Source organism: Xiphophorus couchianus, chromosome 13, assembly GCF_001444195.1.
Source record: "Xiphophorus couchianus chromosome 13, X_couchianus-1.0, whole genome shotgun sequence".
Taxonomy (NCBI): Eukaryota; Metazoa; Chordata; class Actinopteri; order Cyprinodontiformes; family Poeciliidae; genus Xiphophorus; species Xiphophorus couchianus.
Genome location: NC_040240.1, coordinates 24,178,908 through 24,196,997, shown reverse-complemented (window position 1 = coordinate 24,196,997; position 18,090 = coordinate 24,178,908). Strand labels below are relative to the sequence as shown.

General features: G+C 38.8%; 1 protein-coding gene across 2 annotated transcripts in view; it reads right to left on the bottom strand.

The window, feature by feature from the left end:
• Positions 1-18,090, bottom strand: part of erf (Ets2 repressor factor) — a 40,626-nt gene that overhangs the window by 9,397 nt on the left and 13,139 nt on the right. For both annotated transcript variants that reach the window (XM_028036412.1, XM_028036411.1), the window contains one exon: positions 3,513-3,747. In XM_028036412.1, the coding sequence (XP_027892213.1) occupies positions 3,513-3,747 (235 nt within the window). The remainder of the gene's footprint in view (positions 1-3,512; positions 3,748-18,090) is intronic.

The window sequence follows — 18,090 nt, the reverse complement described above, 5'->3', positions numbered from 1 at the left end:
AATATGAATCCTGATGATTGCAGGTTTCAGATGTGGATCTTCCTTCCTAGACGATTCCAAGCATAAATGTCTGACTTTATAATCTTAGAGAAGATCTTGGAGTTAATGTCGTAAATCGACGCTTTAACATTTTTTTTTGTTTTTAGCAAATTTTCAACATTTTGACAAAGATTAATTTTGAAATCCAGAGTTTTTTGTACTGAGTTGGAAATGTACTCCTCTGTGACTATATTGTTTTTTTTCTTTTATCTAGAATAACCTAAAAACTAGGGCTGACATGATTAATTGGAAATAACTGTCAGCTAATTTAGTAATCAATTAATCGTTAATTAGGGATTGGAGACTCAAAAGAGACACTTTGATGAAAATACAAGATATTTAAGAAATTCTCTTTACAAAGTTCAAGTCTTCATCAGAAAAATGGCTTGAATGTAGTGAAATGTTTGGTTTGAGAAGAGTCCGATTAATTGTGATGAATCAATAATTGAAATAATCGTCAATTAATGGTATTGACCAAAATTGAATTGAATTGAATTGTAAGTCTTTTTATAGAACGGTGATCAGCCCAAAAATTGCTATCTGTGCACTCCTAGAAGGTAATCGGTAGGTAGAAGGTAGTTGTTAACAAAAAGTCTGACTTTTTGTTAACATATCAGAAAGGTTTGTAAACTTCTAGATGAAGTAAATATTCTAACGGGGAAGTGGTGAATAACTCAATGTGAATCTAAGTAGAGCACATGGAGGACACGTGGTGAAACCTTTCCAAATAGTAAACATCGGAGTTTTAGCAAAGGTGCAAACCGGAGCAGAGCTGTGAAAGAAGCAAACACCAGGAGGAAGCAAGGCGAGTTTAAAATGCATCACCACACGCCTCTTCTTATCAAATATCTTTGCTTAAAACAGACAGGAGTCATATTTCAGCCATAAAATGCAGTAACATAGCCACACGTGCATACTGTACATGCATGAATGAAAGCACACGTGTGCACCACTGCTAGCTCACTTCAAAAGACGCAGAAAAGCATCAAAGATTAAAGGAAGTTTCTTCAAACGACGTCAGAATCAATTAACGGCCTGCGGTTCGTATAAAAGCTCCAGAAACCACAACAAAGAAACTTGCAGAGTTCGGTTCCAGCTTGTCGTTGATGTGAAACGCTCAGATCAGAGAGAAAGTAAGAATTCATCTTTAAAACCGACTGTTTAGGTGCTGATAAAACTTTAGACGTTCTGATGAGTCTAGGACAGATTGACTTTCCAAATACAAGAACTGACACTAAATACCACCTTAATGTCCTGCAATCAGTGCTCCAAAGCATCAATTAATTAGGAATTTATTGTAATTGGTCAATTTTTCCAGCGACCAGCAATCAGCAGGTCAAATACAAAGAAAAGTTAGATCCCATCCAAAACTGAAAAATTCCACTTCTTCCTGCACCTTAAAACAGCCTGCATCTTGTTTGAGTCAGACAGATTATCTAGCAATTTATGGCACATTTGTATTAATAGATGCCAGACATGTTTGCTTATTCAAACTATCCATTAAGGTGAAGCTTTGTTTCTATATCTGTGCTTTACGTAAAAACGCCCCTCCAAGTTCATGGAAGTACCTGCAACCTGAACCTGTCTGCTCTTTATTTATGCATCGTGTGATTTTAGATCAGTCCAGATAAGTTTAATTTTTGATGCTAAATCAGTGCATCCTGAATTGCTTTAAATTTAGAATCACATTTATGATAAATTGTGTTGTTTATAAATATTTAAATGGCATAAAATAAAATTTTCTTGCAAGAAGAAAGTTCATAAGCAGACAGGACAGATGGGCTGGAGGAGGACTGACACGGAGCAGGGTGTTAAGAGAGTGTGTGTGTGTGTGTGTGTGCGTGCGTGTGTGTGTGGGCACGTCTGCGTGACTGTGCGTGTGTGTGTAAATAAGGATGAGAACATACGGGTGGCTAAATAAAACCCAGCAGCATCCCACATGTGCTCCGCAGTGGGTGAAGGTGTGTGTTTCTAAATTGGCCGTCACCCTGGAGCTTCGGTGCGGAGCAGAGGCTGCTTCAAAACACGACGGCTCCTTTTAATTGCACCACACAAACAGCCACAACGACGACCCAACACAAGTTATAAACAAGGAGGGAAAAGATGGAGAACAAACCTGAAAACCATTCCACTCTTTCCCAGAACGCCTGCAGTTTTCAGGTCAAAGTTTCATCCTTTTATTTACGCAAATTTCTGCAGTTTTCTGTCCTTTTGGTCAATTTTTAGAGAAGAAACAATAAAAGTGTACCATGAATCAATGGCAGATGTTTCTACAAATACACATGTAAAAGAGACCAGAGAAGAAGAGTGGGGATGGATAATAAAAGGACAAAAAGAGAAAGATGAAGGGATGAATAGACAAAGGGACACACGGACAGATTAATAATTGGATGGACCAACACATAAATGGACAAAGGGATAGGTGGGTGAATGGATGGAGACAGACTCAGATACACGTAAGGAGACATGGAGAAACTGATAGATGGATGGATGGAAGAACGAATAGATAGATGGACCAATAGAAGTTCAGATGAATGGATGAAAGAACAGATGGATGGATGACAGAACGGATGGATAATGGAAGAACGGATGGATGGACATTCAGATGGATGGATGATTGAGGGATGGAAGGACAGATCATGAGTCACAGATATGAGAACTAATGGATCTCATTAAATCCCAGGCTGAAGCTGCTTCACTTTCACATAAATATATGCATTTCTTTTTATTTTCTACAGTTTGAAGAGTAATACTGAAACATTGATCTTGAAATAAAGATCAGGATCTGATTTCTGCATGAAGGACAGGTGTGCTGAGGGAGTATCTATGAAAAGGTGTCCGTCTCAAAGCAGGCTTGTCTAAAAACTGACTTTAAAGCCGCATTTTAAGCTCATTTGAAGCATATTTCTTTTACGTTATGCAAAAGTCACATTTTCCACATTTTTACACTTCCATTTGGGTCTCAACTGCTTCTTAAAACAACCTAAACAATTAAAAAAAAACAGCCTGTTTTTTGGCGGTAAATTGATGGGGGTTTTTTTTGGTGTCTGGAGAATGAGCCGTTTTAAAAACGTCCCAATTGTTCAGTGGCATTGTGCCTTTACCTAGCAACCCAAGTAGAGCTGCAGGACATTTGCTCAGCAGGTTTTACCATACCATGGCTGCTAGAAAGAACAAGTGTTTAGTTGTTGACTTACCATCTAGAAACCACTTGCTGAATTCTTGCTGACTATGCAGGAGGCTCCACTCCTGCTTTTCAAAGACGTATGGTTGTATAATTGGGCATCTATTTACAGTCATTTTCACGTAACATTGTAAATGTTGAATTGGAGGGAATGGACACATAAGAGGCCACCTTAAATTTAAAAAAAATATTGAAAACCTTACTGGAGAGGAGAGAAAACTACCTAAACATGCCTCCTAAACCAACCCGAATTCTGGTGAGTTAAAGAAGAAAAGGCAGAAAGCTTCACCTCAGAGCCCGACTCAGCTTGTCATAGTTCATCTGCGGTTTGCACTTCCGGGCGCCCCACAGGCGGGCCACTTCGTCCGGGTCCTTGATGACGAACTCGCCGTAGTCGCCCTGCCAGGCGATCACGTCGTTGTATTCCTGCTTCCTCAGCAGTTCCAGGATGAAGTGCCACAGCTGGATCTGCCTGGAGCCCGGGCTCGACTCCGGCTTGTAGGCCCACTCTGGGAAGGCGAACCCTGCCGGAAAAACACAGGGGATCATCTTAGTGATGTTTCACCACAGAAAATACTTCATGTTCAGTTTTAGGGCTGGGCAATAAATCCAATTTGGGGTTTTTGAAGTTTTTATTTTTGGAAAATGTGGATCCCCCCTCCCATCAATGTTCTTTGGTTTCCATAGTTCAGAGTGATGTCAGCGCACCCATGGCGGCCATCTTGCTAGACAAGCATGTTTTACAGTTTCTGTTTATTTGAACTTTGAATTCAGGTCAACTATGAGGATGAAAAGGAGAATAAAGTGGTAAAGTGGTAACAACAACATAAAATTAAAATGAGGAATGTTGAGAATATTGTGAAGTTCTACACTGGCATAAGTTTTAAAGAAATAATTCTGAGTAGAAATACTTCCTCTGTTATCACATCAGCATCAAATCATTATCAGGACTTTGAAACGATTATGTAAAACAGACTATTTCGAAGAAAGAACCACAAACTGAGCTGGTCATGTCAAACTTTTTTCTCATAAAATTTTTCTGCTAATATTGTGCCTATATTCTTGTTAATTAAAAAACTGTCCCTGATACTCCACTGTATAACAGAAGGAACGATTGAAAAACACTTTTCTGTCATCTGTAATTTCTTTCTTAGAAAAATATAAAACCCAATTATTGTTGCCTCAAGCTGCAGCTGATGATCACTCCGGTTGAATCTGTTCCCACAGACGGCCGATATATCAAACCACAGCCCCTATCAGCATCAAAGCTGGAAAATCAACACTGTTTTAAGAGATTATCAGGCCTTGAAACACGAGCAGACTAAATATGAGATACGGCCTGATAACTACTATCAGGACACACTCTGCGAGCCACTCACTATTATACAAAGGTTAAAAGTATGGGCTTCATGCTGCAAACGCAGTAAAAGACTCAACACTACTTGTGCAGAAGGCCAGACTGAAAGGCTGGAGAGCTGAAGCGTAATCACACACATGCACACACACACACACACACACACACACCTTATTAGGACCAGATGTGCCTTGGCAATCAGGCTGAGAAAACTCAGGCTGGGAAACATATGGGCACAATATAACAAAGCTTAATTCTCTCTCTCTGTTTCTGTGTGTGTGTGTTTATGCAACTGCTGTAAAAAATCTCGCTCGTCTAAATACCAAGATTACAATTTGTTTCCCACACTTTAAAGTCCCTTGTATGTGTGCAGCGGCGACGCACATGGTCACGGACGCCGCCGCCACGCCGCCGTTCTGCATCCTATTGATCACAGCAGGATGATGCAACAACGACACGCCTCAATGTATGCGATCATTACCCAAAGGCACCATATGATGCAATTGTATTATTTACTCCTTTTATCCTTTACTGCCTTCTGCGTTTGATAGGAGGAACTTTATTAAAAGCTCACAATAACAGTGAAAAAGAACCACAAAAAAAACGTAGATGAAAAACAGACGTGAGTTCCTAAATCTGTTCTTTACAGGATGTCTGGACTGTTTAACACACGTTGTAGGAATATTTACTTTTCTCTAGCTCCTCTTAAAATACAATTCACTTTTTTAGTCCGACATAAAGAAGTGCAGCTTCTTTATGTCGGCTTTCAATTAAAAACTAAACTTTGAAAAGTGGGGTATGTATTCATATGTTGCCGCCAAAATAAAATCCAGTGCAAACAATCGCCTTCAAAGCCAGCCAATTAGTAAATGGAGCCCAGCTGTGTCTAATTGAATCTCAAAATAAATCCAGATGTTCTGGTTCTGATCTCAGAGGTTCTTCAGCACCATGGAGACCAAGAAACCCAGCAGACACTCCTGGAGAACGGGAACCCAAGCAGAACAATGAGAAAAATGGGTTATTTTCTCATGATCGGATTCAGAATCAATTTCTGATTCAAAACGATTTTTCATGATGATTTCTGCTGCAAACTGTAGGTGATCAAAGGATCATCGTGATCTACTGCAGTCTGCTTTGGAAGAATGACATGTCTTTCACATTTATTGTATTTTAAATATTAATCCATGCTAAGATGGTATTGTTTATCGAATTGTTTATCATTCTGATAAACAATACTCCAGTTACTGTGAGCAGTTTAGTGACACAAATCACACTTCTTCATTTAACTGGTGTCCTAAAGAAGTGCATTACAAATGGGAATGTTTTTCATGAGCGTATTGGGGTTTGTGTCGCTGAACCAGGCAGTCACAGGATGCAATTACATAAAAAATAAGTAATAGATAGTTCATTCCATCGCTTTCAATTGCTATCCAAACATTACCACAAAATAATGCGATAAAAATTTAAGTCAACATCGACTCCCTCTGTTAAACGGCACCACTCCCTCCCTCCATCCTCCATCCTGGTTTTACAAAGCGTCATGGAGAGAGCGCCACCTTTCTGCAAATAAACCTCCATGAATGACAACGTTGCAATTTACATTCACTGTGTGAAAATATTGCAAACAGTGATGCTCGAGTCAACCTCGATCTTCCCGGGTATTTGGTAAAAATCAAAATTGAGTCCAAATGTTTGCATTCAACACAGATGGAGCCAAATGAATCTCTCTCTCTTTTGTTTTCTCTTTATTGTGTATAATTAATCAAATTATGATTAATTTTCAACAAATGGTTTATAAGATTATAATTACTTCCAACTGATTGATTAATATCCTATGCTTAGACCTTTTTTAAATGTTGTAATTTGGCTGCCAGTTAATACAGAAATAAAGATGGCGGGGTCATATCAAAATGGGATGCAAAATGCACTTTATGCATTTCTGTTCTGAAATATAAACACTCAACAAGTTCCTTAAGTTTCACTTTAATAGAACTCAAGCAGTGTAAACATATAAAAAAATTTTGCCCTTTATGTTACGGAAAGGCAGTCGGCCCTCTAGATACAAAAGAAACTCAGGTTTTTAAGCAAATGGCCGCTTATAAAACGTTAGATTAACTGATAATTTGCACCCCTAATTATGTACGTACTTCCCAGTAACTTCCAGTGTAGCAACAAAATGGCAGCTGACAGACAGAGGATTTGTTTTATTTTATTTATTTTTTATTAATTCTGAATCATAGTAAATGAGAATCTGAATTCTTTTGTGAATCACTTTTCTTGGCACACTCCTATTTTAGTGTTATGATGGCCAAGTCAAAATATTTTTTTTGTACAATAAACCAAACGGGTAGTAAAAGAAACTGATCACCCTGTTCTTGTTTGGTTGTTTATTTACAAATCTGCACGTGCTCATTGGTTAATTTAACGCACACTTTCTCTAATCTCCACCCAGACTGAGCATTTACACCTGCTGATAAAACCCAAAGTGAGTCATGGAAAAAGAGAGCTGGGTATAGTAACACCAAAGTCCAGCCCTGAACGTGCGAAACGCAGCGAAGTTTGGCGCATGCAGTCGGCGGAGATCTGGCAACAACCCGGGTTTTATAGGAGCTCCTGTCAAAGTAACACATTAAACAGAAGCCCATCATTGAACTAGAAGCCCACTCAGACAGGAACAAAATATTCAGTCAGATTTTAGTGTGGCTGCTGGTGAACAGCGTTGCCACATTACAGCCAAAGGTCAAGTTCAAGGCTGTGGATCTACACTGTATCAATATTCATCAATATAGTTACACAATTTAGAGGTTAAAGACCAACTATTGAACTCTTTGGTTGCCTTTGAAGTTGAACAGAAATAAACACTGACTTTAAAAAACACCATAGTATTGTGCGTGCTGTGATGGCGTAGGGGATAACGCGACCCACGTTTGGAGGCCTCGAGTCCTCGAATTCCGTCGCGGGTTCGATTCCCGGACCCGGTGATATTTGCCACATGTCTTCCCCCCTCTTCTTCCCCCTTTTCTGTCAGCCTACTTTCATATAACGGACACTAGAGCCCACAAAATAACCCCTGGAGGGGAAACAAACAAACAAAAAAACACCATAGAACTGAACTTAATAGCTTCAAACTGATGTTTTCCTGCAACATGATGATCCTTTCTCGTTCTGTCCTTTAAAAATTATTAAAATAATTTGAACTTGATTAAAAAAAAACTACTGTTTCATATGAAAAGCAAAACTAAGCAAAAGAATGCCTAGAAAGTAAGCAATAAGCAATAAATCAATTAATCACATAATAAGAGTAATCAATTACTACAATAATCGTTTGTTGCAATCCGAGCTTGATTTATGGAAAGAAATAAAAACAAATCAGAAGGAAAGTTTTGAATAGAAACATGTGGTGATGCAAAGCCAGCAGCTGCGCAACATCCTGCAAAACATTTCCAAATATTCAGAGCATGGAGAAAAACTTGAGTCTCTGGAAAACACAGTGGCAATAACTGGAAAAACTTTATACTACACATAAACCCTGAATACATCCTTTATATATTATAACAATGCAACCTTCTTGCTTTCCTTCATGTGAATCTAAGGTCCAAAAGCATCAGATGCAGCAACTTTGTGTTTTAACCGGTAAAGATTTGAGAAACGGCATCATAAATCCAGGAAAACCGAATCGTTCCTGATGACTAATGGACCACATGCTGCACTCAGACCTCCTGTGGAGCTCAGAGGGAACGCCAACAGAGACAGACAAGCTGGCTGAGATAGCTAGCAGCCATCTGAAGGCAGATTACTAATTTGGTCTGAGCATATGATCCATACTTCAGACAATAAGCCGGGTGTCACTGGGCACAGGTGAGGCGCCATGACACAAAACGCTGCTGCCTAACGATGGGGCGTGTAGGAAAGTTTGATGTGTACAGTCAGGGTATTTTAAACTAAAGTGGGTGAGCTAATATTTCACAGGCGCAAAGTACAAAGATACACGAGACAGGTTAGTGAGCGGAGGTAAGTGGGTTCATGCGTGGGTGCGCAGAGCACACAGACAGAGCGCAGGAATAGCAACCGTGCCCACTGCGTGTGCGCTGCAGATGTCCCCGCTGACTCATAGCTCGTTCGTTTGTCGTTAAGCTTTCACAGATTTCGCCTTTCTCCCCCTCAACGCTGCTGCCGTTTCTTTCTTTTTTCCCTTTTCATACAGGTCCCTCCCTCGCTCAGCCTCTCCTAAGACAAACCGTGTCCTAGCAACCGGAGCTTTCAGCGCCGAAAATAAACAGCAGAGTCACGACAAATGAGACAAAATGAGACTCAGTAACGGAAAAAGTTGCCACGGGAGTTTGAAGTTCTGGGCCTGGGTCCACATAAATGGCAGTGGTGGTATTATCGGTTTATTGCTGCATGATGCTGGCAAACATAAATGATGCTGCGGTTCAGAAATCCTGCCTTGGAAACATTAACAGAGAGAATCTAGAAGGACAGGTGATGATGTAGCTAAATTATTAACGTCTGTTGTTTGATCTTGTGTACTACAGCTGCTCTAAAGTTTGCATTAACTTTATAATCTGATGCACCAGATACAGATGGCATCATACAATAGAAATTATGGCTGGTTTTTATGTTCTTAGTGGACTGGACTGATGGTCACAGATGTTGTAGATCTGATCTGCACTTATTGCTGTAATAGTCTGCTACTTATATAAAGATGGGAATGAAACTAGAAATCAGAAGTACACCACCCAGTTTCCTGGCATCTGTGCAGTTATTTTAGCTTGTATTGGGCTGGAAAATAATTTATTTTACTTAGCTAGTTGAAAAATAAAAAATAAAAAGAGACAAACTGAAATGTTCAGATCTAATATACTGGACAAGTTTAGTCCTTCGTCCATTTCTGATACACGAAGTGCTCAGAAAGAGATTCACGCTGCTTTCACACCTAATAGACTTGGTTTGATTAGGGAACTAAAATTTAAATATTATTCCATTTTCAGCTGCTATGGTTCTAAAAACTTTGGAAAACCTATTCCCCTCCTCGCCTGTGAGGGGGCAGCACCAAAAAAAGCCATAGAAGGAAACAGCATCCAAACCTCTGAAGACATTGAGAACAATGCAAACAAAATGGAGTGGCATTGGATTTTAGCAGGTGTAGAATTTCTTTTTTGTGTTTGGTGAAAGATGATGAGTCATTTCTGTTGCTAGTGCTAGCATGCGCATACAGCCCTGGCCTGTAGTGTACATGATGTTCACACATGCATTTGAAACGGCCCAGAGTTCACTTTAACCAAACAGAGACTGAGGTTTGTAAGTGGACCAGAGTTTGCCTCTTTGGTCTGAATCAGAGTTTGATTTTGCATTCACAGCTCCCCAAATGAACCGAACTTTCTAGGCAAACAAACAAGAGTTTGATTAAAGTGAACTTTATTTTTAAATCGCTTTCAGAAGGAGTTTTAGTGCTACAACAGGATGTATGACTGGATCCCTTAAGTGACTATTACTCAGCCTCAACACAACAGCAAATGACTAATACAGGTGAGGAACCAGTTTCTATTTAAACACAAAGCGCGACCTTGTCCGTGTGTTTATTAGTCTTTGAGGGAAAATGATTTTTAGGCTCTTTGTCATTTCCACCAATAGTAACACCGGGCTGATGATCACGTGACTCCTGTGATGTGAATAAAGTGAACCACCTGATCCCAGCACAAAAATTATCAAAAAACAAGTTTTTTCAAAATTGCCCTGTTTCCATTAAGCAAATTTATTTTCGTAATTTCAATTTGCACAATTTTATGATTAATGGAGTGATGTACAGTAAAGTTTGTTCTGGAGGCTAGAACTGTCAACTGACGAGGGTTTGAAAACATTTGCAAACTTCATAAATTTGTAACAAAAAAAAGAGGCATCTAATCATCACTTTCTGAGAAAGACACTACATGGAGTGAAACTTTCTGGTTTGATAGAATTGATTAAGAAGCACCACCAAATAATAAAGCTAATGAATCATAATCATCTCTGTTAAAGATTATTGGAGTCAAATTGGACCCAAATTAGTCTTTAAAAGACAGCACTGCCCCTCAGTGATCAGGTAATTTTCAGGAAGTGTACAAGCAAACACTCAGCTCTCACGGGACAAAAGCCTTTGTGCAATAAAGCAAACTCTGCTCCAGACAGGAAGAGGTGAAACGCAGCATTTCAGACCTCTGCTGAGTCTAAATATAGAAAAAGAGCAAAGCAGAATTCCCCATTAGCCTGCAGAACCGAGCCACCTGCGTTCTCCTTTCCAAGAGAAACACGCCAGCAATCAGTGAGTGTGCAGGTTCGACACGCAGCCCGGCTTTCCTCGGGAAATCTGACGTCACGGCAGTTGGACCGCTGCTCATAATAACAGATTAACATCACTGGAGTATTGTTAGAGGGGGTAAGAGCAAACACAGCCTCCAATGGAAAACTGTTTTCTCTAGCAGAAAGAAAAAAGTTTCTGCAGCACGCTACTCCATCTATCCATCTATCCCCCGTTTATTTTTCCCTCCCTTCCTCTCATTCTTTGCCGAATCTAAATTTAGCCTGTGGAAAGGTCGGTGTGCGTTGCAGGGGCACGCAGAGCAACGTGCAGAGGTAACAGGCCGGCTGGGATCTGCATCGGGTTTATCGGCGCCGGGATCAGGACATCGCAGAAAAGCAGGAAATAAATGGGTACAGAGCAGGAAACGGGGAATCTCTGCTGGGCGGGTTATATTCCTGGGAAAAAAACACAAATAAACACCCTGCTGCAAGCTAGGAAGTCCAAAATAACAAACAGTTTATAATGATCAACTTATGGTCATCTTCATCAAACCGTCTGGTTTCCATGTTTACTTTACAATAACCATCCCTCTGCCACACTGGAATCACAAAAAGACAGCCTAACGCCGCTTTAATGAAGAGGTCTGAGCCTCAAACTGCTGTTTAAAAACAATCTTCTCCTCACTGAGCTGAGCTCATAATTGCCCCTAAAGGATGGAGTTCAGATGCAAGGAGCCAGGGGCTTAAAGCCGGGCGGAGTCGGAGGCGGCACGAGGAGGAACTCAGGTGGAAACAGATGAGGATGAGACGGAGGAAGAGACAAAAAAAAAGATCAAAGAGAAACAAGGACAGCGTGAACCCTCAGGTTTCACATGATCACTGCGGCTTAAAGAGACACATCGTAGGTTAGAGGATACCAGCTAAAGAGAACTGAGAATAATCTCCAACCAGGATGCAGACAGAAGCTTTTAAAGGTGAGCTTGAGTTACCTTTTCAGCCGCAAGACAAACAAAATGAGACAGAAAGGCATAAAGAGAGATGGGAAACGTTCCAGGAAAAGCAATAATTGTTCAGAGAAGTAAAGCTTGAACGCAAAAATCAGATGACATTTTTCTGATCTATTAAAATAAAGTTGTTGGAAAGAGACTAGATGAAGATTTTAAATTGTATTTTCCCCACCTGATAGCCCAGTAGAGTCAGTTTATTTGTTACATTTTCAGCTGGTATGGTTTGCTTTCACACTGCACTGCATCAAACAATCTAAACCAATTGAAAAACCTGTTCCCCTCCTCACCTGTGGGGGCGCTGCACCAAAAACCACTGACGGAAATGACACAAAAAACTCCGAAAAAGACATGAGCGCAACTTTCTTCTTCATGAAATGTCAACGAAAATAGAGTTTAGTCATATGTTAGCAGTTGAAGGATTTCTTTGTTAGATTTGGTAAAAGACCACAAGCCATTTCTCTCGTAAGCACTAGACACGTGCATTTATTTTGGTTGTATTTACCCAGAATGCACTGTACTGTAGTTCACTTCCTGCCTTTGAATCGGTTTCTGGTCCACTTGGCGTTCACATGTGCACTTCCAGTGAAACCAGATCAAAGTTTGTAGGTTAACCAGAGCTCGCTTTTTTGGTTCCCATCAGAGTTTGATTCACACCTCCTCAAACAAACTGGACTTTCCAGAAAAATGGACCAGAGTTTGACTGAAGTGGACTAAACAGGGCTGGTGTGAATGAACTCATTCATTTGAGTGAAAAAGTCACACAACCAAACTGAAGTGGTGAAGTGTGGGAACCCCAAAGTGAGGGCGCGGTGAGACTGATGTCAGCGCATATAACAATGTAAACAAACTATTTATGGTGCATGTATAGTATGAACTCAACTCTCTATGCTATCAAAGTGAAATGCTAAGAAAAGTACAAAGCATCTAGAAAACACGCTGAGTCCCTTCCTCAGACCTCAGAGCTGGAATCTGGCTTCTATGTCTTTGATACTTCCTGTAGTCTGAAAACCAAATATTTCAACAATGTTTCACCGTTTAGAGATGGACAATTTCAGAGCAGGCAGCCACATTACTGTCATGTGCAGAACGATAAAGAAAATGTATTTTGTCATTACAAACCTTGTTTTGTTGTTTAATAAACGGAAAGTTCAAACACCCTCCTGTCTCTATTTTTTTTTTTCACTCTATATTTACACAACAAAACATTTCTTGCTGCCGACTGTCTCCGCATTTCAAATGAGATGAAGAAGCAACAAAAGGAATGTTTGCTGGGAAAAAGATTTATCTATCACAAATCTTCCTAATTAGATCAAACTGAGTTCAGTCAGAGGAAAAAGTAGACAAGTGACTTCCTGGCTGCTTCTGAAACCTCTGTGCAGGTCCCAACTCCACACTCAGAGGCAGGAAGTTGGCTGCCGAACTTTTTCTTCTTACATGTCTTGTTGCAAAAAATACCTTGAAACTTTTCCACATTCTTTTTCTTTGGTTCAGTCAGGTTAGATATAGAGAATCAAAAGATATTTTTTAAATTCCTTCCACGCATTTTCAATTAAATTTAGGTCATTCTAACCTTTGAAAATACAGTAATATGTATATTGGCTTCCTGCTGGAATGTGAACCTCCATTTTTTGACGCAATCTCCCACTCGAGTGTGAATCTCTGCAGCTCCTCCAGAGTAACTAAAAGTCTTTTCACTGCTTTTCTCATTAATATTCTCCTCGTTTAGGTTCCAGTTTGTTACACTGGATTTCTTTTGGGGGTAACAAAGAGAAAGGAGGCTTAAAAATCAGCCAATACCATCCGAGTATAATTTACTTTCAAATAAAAACTGCAGAAAGTGAAAAACGGTTTTTTAAATGTCTATATGCACTTTTTAGAACTGCAGAGTTGGAATATGAACATCAGGAACTATATCTGTATCCGTCCCAGTATTTAAAAAAATAATTCTAGATTGTGTATCGTGACAATATGTCCGGTCCATAAGGACAGATCTATTCAGTCTAATTCTATGTTTGGTGTCTTCTTTTTTGTTACATTATATAGAATCCCTCATTACACTTTCTGAACCATTTGAAAGAAGGTTTTTGGCAATTTATTTTTATTGTTCCACTAAGGCAATAAACCCATCGTTTTTGTCAGTTTCAGTTTACTATTGATTTTTACATTGGCTGTTGTACCCCTAATATAAAAAACATCTAAAAACCATGTTTTTAGATGTTTGACCAAGTTTGTAAAGCTATTTAAGTGTGCTGTCAAATAATAATAATAATAATAATAATAATAATAAATTCAAATAAATTTGTAATTTAGTACATTTACAGTATGTCTCAGTTTAAAAAAAACCCAAACATTTTAAGTCAATTGAGCTCCGTTTTTCTGTATTGGATTGCATCGGAAGTGAAAAAAGGTTCAATGTGCACCTCTTTATGTTCAGTCAGTCATTATGATATGATACAACCAGCGAAGCCTTCATTGTTACACAGCTGTTTTGATTTTTCATAATTCCAATCCAATTAAAGCTCGTAATTAGGTCCTGGCAGCGTCAGTGAGTGGAATAAAACTCTTCATGGGAACGCATCATTACTCGAGCGTTAATGAGAACCAAAATCCTTCAGCAATTGCATCGGTGATGATCTCACAGCTCAGGACTCTATCTGCTAATCTGGAGCGCCTGAGCCAAGGTTGAAGCCTTATCAGTTTTCCCAGCGAAGGAACACATACATGCATGTACACGTGCTGCCCAACGCGTCGGAGCATGCTTTCCCTTCCAGAAAATGACAACCCTGTAGAACATTCACCTGTAATGAGCTGCTGGCTGCGTGACTACCCTGCAGGAGATCTGTAGTACATCCTGCCGCCGTCGGGGCACGAGGATGAACTTGGGTTTAAATGATTGAAAGTTAAAAAAAAAAAGAAAAGAAGAAAGACTGAAAGTTTTAAAGTTTGCACGTTACGGATCTGTCTGTGTGCAGGAAGTGAGTGAAGCCGACACCCTGCAGAGTGAAGTCAACCAAACCAGACATCTCCATAGTCGGGCAGGTTCTTCGTTGATTAGGCGAATCAAACTGGGCATTCGGTCGGCACGATGAAAAAGAGAAACACTTTTTTACTAGAAAGGCTTGTTAAAAACCTGAAAACCTTTAGAAGTGTTTCCCGTGGCTTGTAAAGAATGATCAAACGAGACGTCAAATACAGAGCGTGAGGAGAAAGAGACAAAGAAATAACGGGGACTTTTTTTTTTTTTTTACCTACTGACACATGGCATAGAATCTAAAATAAAATACATTTTATAGTTTTTTCTGGGTAAATCAATTGTTGTCTTTCCATAATAGATAAAACAAATATGCAGAAAAGTAAACAATGTCCACACAAATGAGGTGACATCAAAGTTGAAAAACCAGCTGATATTAATACACAACACCTTTTCCACCAAACACAGCAGTAATAAAGTCTCCACCTTAAATTTGAGTTTATTAAGAGAAGATTTATATGGCTAATCATCCAGTAAGGAAGAAGGGAGTCAGGAGAAATGTTTTCTGGGTGAACAAACTTCTCAGACTAGTACTTCATAGAAGGATTTAAAAGCTTAACATGCCTCATATTTACTACAGATATAACAAGAGTCACATGAAACCCCAAAGTTCTGGCAGATTACAAACAATCTGCTCTGGTTCTGACCAGCATTTTCACTCTGTTGTGCAAAAGCATAAGTTAAAATGACACAAAAGTTGGTTGTCTAATTTCTCAAGTGCTTTAAGTGAGTTTACCTTCTCTATGAGTTTTTCTGCTGCTAATATTCTCACAAGTCAATAGTCCGCCATACATAAATTCAAACTTTTACAAGATGACTGCCGTTTGATCATGACTCCATAATATCAAAATAAATATTAATAAATATTGGGATATTGATTATAACCTGCCTATATTTTCCCGATTTCCCGATATTTTATTTGCATGGAGAGTGAATGAATGTCACACGAATATGATATATTGCTTCAAAGTACTTACAGTATTTGCAATTGCAAACATTTACATTACAAAGATTATTGATTCAATCCATTGTGCAGCCCTATTTCTGGAGTCAAATGGTTAAGAACAGCAATCAGAAACCCAACTAATGTAAATAAGGTGAAACATGTTCAACATTAATATCTGAGTATATTAATTATTATGATTATCTTTATAATCATGACAACAGTTTTTCAAAAACTAAGACACAGTGGCTCAAGTATATGGGAATGACAAAAGTAATATGATTATTTTAGCAATCGATTATTCTTACGATTTATTGATAAATGGGGTAAAAAAACAACGACCTGGCACATTCTGCAAATTATACAGCATTAGAAATACACAAAGATGCAAATAAACAATTCTTACTTATAAATAAGAAAATATTTTTTAATCTTAAACACAAAAATATTCATATTTTTGTGTTTAAAAATATTCATATTTTTGTACAGTTTTGATTTAATCACTACTCTGTTGTTCTGTCATCAAAATAAAAAAAATTGAGTCTGTATACTCTAGTTAACGATTAATCAATTGCTAAATTAGTCTAGGATTATTTGAATAATCAACTAATCATGATTAATCGTTTCAGCACTATATGAAAGTAGACTCAACCATGTTACCCCAAAAATATTTACATAAAAATTAAATATTATATGCCACCTCTTTATTTGTGTTATTTCAGCAAAATTACCTTTCATAGAGTCTGTATATTCCAGTTAATGATTAATCAATTGCTAAATTAGTTGATGGTTATTTGAATAATTGATTACAATTGATTGTTTCAGCACCACATTAAAGGAGACCGAACCATATCCCCCATAAAGCATTTACGTAGAGATTAAATTCAAAGTATACAGTCCTTTATTACTTTACCTAAATATTCAGCATTAGAAACAACTTTAAGGTTGTTAACCTTTAATGCAGAGCTGTGGTTTAACAGAGGGAGGACATCTGAGGAAAGCAATATCTGCTTTTAAATCTCAAATATGGCTTCAGTGTTGTGGTTTGTTCTGCAGACTACTCTCATTTTACTCCATTACACACACACAGGCACAGTAGCAAACCCAGCACCGCTCACTGAGTGACTTCAGATATCTGATTTACACGTCTGAACACTAGTGTGCAGGAATACACGTACAAAACCACGCGCATACATGTGTCACCACAGCCCTGAATAGATCTATAGCTCTGAATCCGACGAGCTACATGAATGAGTCACTCTTGCTCTCTCTGCCAATCAAATGTCATCTTCTCATTTTGCTTCTTTCCAATAAGGCAGTTTTTCCTTTCAGCACGTTTTCCAACAGACGGAAAGGCTCCAGTGTTGATTAAGACAACTGCATACAAGCAGTTGGGAGATGTGACAGAGGAAGGATGAAACAGCATCTATCTATCTGAAATTAGCAACAACGATGTCATAATCCCCCCTGAAGTCACAAAACCTCCCGACCCAGCCAGAGGAGACATCACAGCGACTTTAATTACTACATGATGCCAAACTCATAACACATAATATTCATATCTGGTACTGATTAACTCTCCTTCCAAGGGATTTTAAAGTGTCTTTAAAAAGTTAGCCTACACTCTAATGTATTAAGAATCAATATAAAAACCTTTTCACATCTGTTTAGGATGAGAACAACAACAACTGGGAGCTTTAAGACAAAAATAATAAAACTAGCATATAAATTAATTTATTATTGACAGATTTAGCTGCAGCTTCACACACAAAAATAAAATAACATCCAAAAAAAACAGAGTTTGGAACTCTGGATTAGACAGGTGTGTGCTAATACTGCGCCAAGCCGGAGAAACATCAGCAATGGCCTTGAGAAAGAAACATCCTGCTCTGTTTGGAGGCATCCCTGCTCCAACACACCTGAATTTATAGCCTGAATTACCTCCTTGACACGTCAGCAAAGTCCTGCACTCGAGGACTAGAGTTGTACACGCCCGCTCCATGGTGAAAAAGATTCGCAAATGGAATTTCAACCCAAGGTCAGATGGAAAAAATGCTCAGAAAAAATGCACAAAATCCATAGCTTCATGTCATGTCAGTTAACATGCTAGAATCAGGAATCAACGGGTGAGATGGTCTAGTCAAAGCTCAGACCTCAACCTGACCAACCAATACCTTGACTTAGAGCCAATCAAACTATTTTAAAACTTAGATACATTTGATTTATTGTCATTGTACAGTAAACTGCACAATG